The following is a 6,816-nucleotide window of genomic DNA, read 5'->3' as shown; positions in this document are numbered from 1 at the left end:
CTGCTTTTATGTGTTCAAGTTTTCATGTGACATAGCTCGATGTCACATTGCGTCTTGCTGATTGTAATTTCTCTTATATTTAATTTTCAATATGTGTCAAAGCACTTTGTTTATAAACTCTGTTTATTATTATTATTATCTGTCCTGTCTGAAGAACTCACCCCGCGTTCATGTGCGACCTAGGCCGGTTCTAGTATTTCCAACTGCCATGAAGGCGGCGGGAGACAGGAGGTGGAGACAGGAGGTGGAGGGAGAGAGAGAGAGAGAGCGAGAGAGAGAGAGAGAGAGAGAGAGAGAAAAGGGGGAAGATAGCAGGATCCAGTTAGCGTCAACATTGAGCTTGTTTACCTGAGGCTAAACGCTGCTTTTGCGCGACAGATTAAAGCTACATTCAATCATTGTCATGTGGCTATGAGTGTGTGTGAAACGACGAAGATATGTGTCAGTAGCTCGCTAGCTTAACGTGAAGACAGGAAGGGCATCATCTCTGGGCGAGCAGCACGAACGTAATCTTCAGATGGGAGTTAGTGTGTAAACGCTGGTGAACCATCACGGTCAAATAAAACGCGCCTGTCCTCTGCTGAGCTGAACCACCAGCTCCTGGCCCCGGTGACGGCAGGAGAGAGGAGTGCAGCCAAGAGTCAAGATGAAATTCACAGAGCATCTCTCCGCTCACATCACCCCGGAGTGGAGGAAGCAGTACATACAGTATGAGGTAAGTTAGCTTAATGTTAAAGCCGCTCTCTGATGGCTACTAGCTAGCTGACTGGCTAACAGGATGTGCTTCCACTTTCTCACCGGTTATTTGTGTTCAGAATCATTTGGGCATGTCGTTTAGGCGGTGGCTTCCTTGTTTTTCGCGGCTCTAATAACAGACGAAACGAGCTGGTTCAATTGTTACGGCCGCAAACCAAGCAGACAGTAGCCCTGTACTACTGTGTAAGCTAACACGGTGTTAGCTAGGTTTGTGTTTTGGCTCTGCAGGTGCGAGCCTCGGTCACATCCAGCCACACTGAGCCGCTGTGTGCGGCGGGGGCCTGCAGAGCCCTGTGTCTCTCCCCCATGTGTTTACCAGACAAAAGGAATTCAGCTGACTCATCATTTATTGAGCTGGTTAATCTTTGCACCCCCCCGACTGTCCTCAAAAGCAGATTCAGCTCCCATCATGCAGGGTCAGGGTGGAGGGGGGTCAATGAGGGATGCTGTCAGCTCAGTCTTCAACCTTTGATCCATTAATGCCATTAGAGTTTATCTTTATGATGCCTTAATTCTTAATTCAAATTACAGTGATCAGGGCTGTGTACTGGGATTGCGCTGTGTATGTTTCTGATCCTGAGAAAAGCCATATACTGAAGGCATATATCCAGCTTATAAGGGTAAATAATAGCTGTTACACAGCTGGTCTGTGTGATGGACTCATGTCATTATCACTAATCAATCTGCAATCAGTCCACATGAATCAGTAATGATCAGTAACTTAAAAAGCACACTCTGTTACAGAGTCAGTTGGGACAGAGGCCATGAGGGTGAACTATCACTCGAACAACACCAGCATTATCTCTGCAAGGGCAGGTGAATTGTGTCAGTTCAATGGCATTTTCTCAGTTGGAAACCAGTATCAAATCTGTGTATCATTCGTTCTTTTCATATTCAATTAGAAAACCAAAATCGGAAAATAAAAAATCAAGTCATTATTTCGTTATTCATTTATGAATCTGATACCAAAAAAACAATAATCAAAATAGAAAATGAAAAAACGGGTCACGGGCCGATTTTGATATCTAACTTGTATGATTTGTTTGACCCAGAAGTTACTCACTAGTGCTTTATTTTGAAAAGACACTACGCATGAACGTTTGTAAATTGACAGTAAATTTAAACTAGTCTAGGGACGTGCTCAGATCATTTCTTCAGGCGTTATGTTGTTAATCTAAATGGTTATCTATTCTGATTCTTATCGATTCCCCATTTCGATTCCAAAATGGTAAAAAAAAGAGGTCAAATGTTTAGATAAAAAAAATATCTTTATTGGACTGGACCAATGCACAGTAGCTGTGCTTCATGGTACACCCGGGCAGCAGTCGTAACGCCTTGTGGTAGAAAGGCAACATTACAAAAGAAAACCCACACGACTCATCTTAGAGCCTTATCAGACATGCTCAATGTCTTTAACCCAACTGTGTAAATAGTAACTGAGATAGAGGCAATGTTGAAACTTTTTGCCTTGAAAATACTGGTGTTTAAATGAACCAAACAACACATTGTCGTATTTGTGGATAATTAGTAGAAGAAAATGGTCTAATTGTCCCTGTAAACTAATGTTACATCAATATTTGTCAACTTTAAGATCTGTGATGAATATTAATCTCTAATATATTCCATAACAACACAGTTGAAAGCAGTAGCAGTTGAACCATTTGTGGATAATCACGTTTTGAGCTACTTGTTGTACGGCTTATTTATAGGAAACCTACTGACATAATTCATAAAAGTCATGTTAGTCAGCTTTACCTTTTTCTAAAATGAAGCCACACTTCTGACAGTTTATCGCGGCTCATGTTAGCCATGCATGCTAGGTCGCGTCTAAACAAATGGACAGGCTGTTGCATTGTGCGTGACGTAGTCGTGTAGGCAGGTCCTGGCAGATACATACGGCGTCCTTGCAGTTTAGGAACCGATAAGCAGTACCGAAATTGTATTTTTTTTACGGGTACCCGGTACTTGGCATTTTGGATTCGGTCCATTTGGAACCGAGTTTCGGTTCCCAACCCTACTAGTCAGTAACTTCCGGGCCCAACAAATCATACAAATTAAATATCAAAATCGGCCCGTGACCCTTTTTTCATTTCCTATTTTTGATCTGAGCAAAAAATTCAAACTACGAAAAACAAACCGTTGTTTGTTTTTCTAAACTGAAACGCTGCAGTTTAGAGAGGCAGTGTCATGCCCAAAAGCTGTAGCTCTAACCTGATAATGAGACTGAATCTATATCTCACATTATAAAACAACAACTGTAGCCTTTTAACTTTGTTTAATTGATTTATGTAATCAGAAATACCTTTTTAATGGAGAAGGCTCAGCAAATGTGGACCAACACTTGGTCACCAACACAGTTATGTTGAGTGCACATTGTTTTTTCTGCTCCTGCATAGAAAGTGTGGTGTTGATTTTGTCTTCTACCTATGTTCTTGAGGGACCACATGGGCCTAGCACATACTCAGCTAAAAGTTTCCTTTCTGTTTTTGTGTAGTTTACCACCATAATGAACTTGAATTAAATGACCTACAGCTACAAATTTTAATTAAACCAGAAAAAACAATTGTCAATATCAGTTAAAGATAAGAAGCAGGTTACCTGAAAGCTTTTTGCATTGTCCTTTGCTAATACAAAAAATAGCAAAAAAGGAGAAAATTAGGACTTTATCTATTGTTGATTAATCTTCACATTATTTGAACACATTGGGCTATAAAATGTAAGAAAACAATAACAAATGCTTATTGCAAATTTCCTCACACTTATGTATTTAAATTGCTAATTTTGTATAAACCCCAAGATATGCAATTTACAATTCTATTGTATCTGTATAGTGCCAAAATTAAACACTTTTCATAGTAAGGTTCCACTTACACTTCTATAGAGAGAGTCACCATCACATGATAAAAAGAAGAGCAGAAGATCTTCATCTGAGCAGCTCCAAGTGAATGTTTGGCATTTTCACCAACTTAAACGTCTCATAACAGTTGCAGATTTATTTTCAGTTTGAACTTATACAGGCCATTAAACTTAATGTTTCATTTCAAAACTGAGGATTTATTCTGAGAGTTGTTAATTTTTAGTTCAGTGAATATGTATAGGTGTGATTGTGATCAACCTAGAATCATCCAAAAGGCTAATATACTGGAACTCCTCCCTAAAGTGAATGTACTGTGTTGGACTATCATGCACAGATCTTGTTTATCAAGAAACGCTATTTTTGTTTACAATTCATTTTCGTATAATATTATGAATCATGCATTCACACAAGCATCAAACAAATGCAACAGGTCGATTTTGGTACTCCAGTTATGACTCAGTATGCAGAAGTAATTCATTAAACAATAATATGTTGTCACAGTCCATGTCAACATAATTGTGTGTATATATAAGCTATAAAGTTGCATCAGGAGGTGTAGTATTCTATGTTTCGATGCTGTGAGTGCAGATGTGGCAGTAATGCAGCTCTCGTGTTTCTGCTCCACCTCTCTGTACCTGTGACTGGTGTTGCAGTATTCTCTTAAGTCATTGTCTGCACTTTGCATGGTCACATACTTGTGCAGCTTAGTGCCTGCAGCACATTCTTTCACTCAGTGCCACATGAGTTCACCACCACACAAAAATCTTTAATCTTATGACATTAATTAGATCGGGAATGAGTTTCAAGTGACTAAATACCTATTTATAGTGTCTTACTATATATAGATTATTTATTCATTAGTATCATGCATTTGTCTGTTTTTCCAGTCAGTATAGCCGAGCTCTCTGGCTTGAAGTCAGATGCTATCAGTGGTCTTCTCTCTGCTCTTCTGACACATTGTTTTAATTCTGCGTTCCACAGTCACATTAGGCTTTGAGCCAAAAGGTCTTTTGCTGCTGGTACTGGCTGACTGTGCAGGCTGATGAGCAACTTCAGTCATTCTTTGTATAATTTACCCCGCTTAGCTCATCTCAGATCCAAACAACAACCAAATCAGCTCCAAACAGCCTCAGGTGAACTAAAAAGCTCAAAGAAATCTAAACTGGTCTTTAATGTTTGGCTGTTGTAAATTCTCTTGTCACATTTTTGTCTACTGAATTGACCTTGGTCTTTGTTAAAGTAAATTGTCTTCAAGAACAATTTAGTAGGAAACAAACTGCAGAGACAAAGGCAATGTTCATGTTGATATAAAATGTTTTTAAAGACAGATGCTTTCTTTGTGCTGTGGTCGTTTTTAAGTTTTAATTTTATTTACGCTTCGGCAGTGTAGCAGTTAGTACTGGCACTTTAAAGATTGTGGATTTAAGCTCAGGGGCCAGCCAGGCCTCTCTGTGTGGTTGTTCTGTTTGTGCATGTGTGGTTTCCTCTGTGTGCCCCGGCTTCCTCCCACAGTCCAAAAACATGCATTGTAGGTTTATTGGCAGCTCTAAATCTGTGAATCTTAGTGTGAATGTTGGGGAGTCAATACAGAAGTATGATTGACCTGTGGTTCTTGGTGTGTGCTTGTGTTGACTGAATATTTTTATATGTTGGTATTATCATCAACTGATGAGGCTGTCTGTGTGCACGAGCCTCAGACTCAGACCAAGAGGTGCAGCCATGCCTCTGGTGCACAAAGAATGCATGCGAGTGCTTGCTTATATGGGGACCAATTTCTAATCAATGTTTCCTGACTTTAAAATTGAAGTAATTAATTCCGTGTCCAGTGTAGCAGCAGAGCAGGGGATCAACCTTCATAACAAAAATGTAAATGTCCACAAGTAGTCTGTTTAAGGCAAAGATGCACAACCTTTAGCCACTGCAGCAGTCTGCATTGATAGCGCCCTCTCCTGTCACTGCAGAAAACAAATCAATCATCAGCTCTGCGACTCTGTTCGCCTTTCCTCTCTCAAGTTTGTTGCATCTATTAAATGTTATTATAATGTAGTTGTTTGAAAATGAAATGAAAAAGACTATGCCTCATTATCAATAAAAAATGGAAGTGAAATTGGTGCTCAATAATAGAATATAGCCGCAGCTTAGATTTTTGACCAATAATTATCATTTTAATAGGAATGTGTATCTCAGTCTCACAATGCTTCATACTGAATTTGGTGTTGATTGGTTGAAAAAAGTATTTTCAAGATTTTGGGAGATTGTAGCGCCCCCTATGGGCAAATCTCTACATGCTATTTGGACACGATACAAACATATCTACCAAGTTTGATGATGATTGGACTAAATGTTGATGAGTTATGGCCAATGGCCTGTTAAGCTCGGCCCTTTGCGAAAAGCTTTTGGTAAATAGCAGTCATATTTTTGAACTAATTCCGCTCATTTCTAAAATGTGTATCTCAGTATCATAATGCTGTGTACTAAATTTTGTGTTGATAGGATGAAAAACCAAAAAAGAGATGTCACATTACAGTTTTTCAATTTATGCAAATAAGTGACAAATTTATCACCGCAGACTTTTATGTTCCAAGAGGCTTTTTTGTAGAACACATTGAGCTGGTCTTGTGTGTCAAATTTCAAGTCAATCGGACTAATGGTGTGAGGGGCGTGGCTTGCCAAAATGTGTCTGGTTGAGGCCTAATTACAGCGCCACCATGAGGCTGATTGAGCTTATGTTTCACAGAAAGTTGATGAACACACATTACAGTTATTGTGCCAAGTTTCGTGTTTCTAGCGAAAGGGTTCTGACCCTTCAGGCCTCAAACCCTAATAACAAACCGGAGTAAAAACAATAGGGTTCTGGTCATTCAGGCCTCAAACCCTAATAATAATAATACGAATAACGAACCGGAGTAAATACAATAGGGTTCTGGCCCTTCAGTTAACGATAATTAGACGATATTTGGCATCCTTTAAAAGTGTTTGTAAAAAAGTATTGTATTATACTAGGTTGCTCTTGTTAAGTTAGGATATTAACTATTACCTACTAATGATAGTAGTGAAAACAACTTGTTAAAGGAAAGCAGCCCTTATTTATTTACTTCAAACTCAAGTATAAACAATACAAAAAAACATGAAATTACCAGTGCTAATATTACTGCTTTAATCATACAAGTATGAGTAAAGACTTTAAAATAGACACTTCCCCT

The 6,816-nt window shown here is 39.0% G+C and overlaps 1 protein-coding gene across 1 annotated transcript in view; it reads left to right on the top strand.

The window, feature by feature from the left end:
• The first annotated feature begins 242 nt into the window (after positions 1 to 242).
• Positions 243 to 6,816, top strand: part of LOC118117604 (xenotropic and polytropic retrovirus receptor 1 homolog) — a 73,701-nt gene continuing 67,127 nt past the window's right edge. Inside the window, exon 1 of the mRNA XM_035169958.2 lies at positions 243 to 715. Within this exon, the coding sequence (XP_035025849.1) occupies positions 647 to 715 (69 nt within the window). The 5' untranslated portion in view covers positions 243 to 646. The remainder of the gene's footprint in view (positions 716 to 6,816) is intronic.

This window comes from Hippoglossus stenolepis, chromosome 11 (assembly GCF_022539355.2).
Source record: "Hippoglossus stenolepis isolate QCI-W04-F060 chromosome 11, HSTE1.2, whole genome shotgun sequence".
NCBI lineage: Eukaryota > Metazoa > Chordata > Actinopteri > Pleuronectiformes > Pleuronectidae > Hippoglossus > Hippoglossus stenolepis.
Note: the sequence above shows the minus strand (reverse complement) of the source record. Positions and strands in the feature narration are given on the sequence as shown.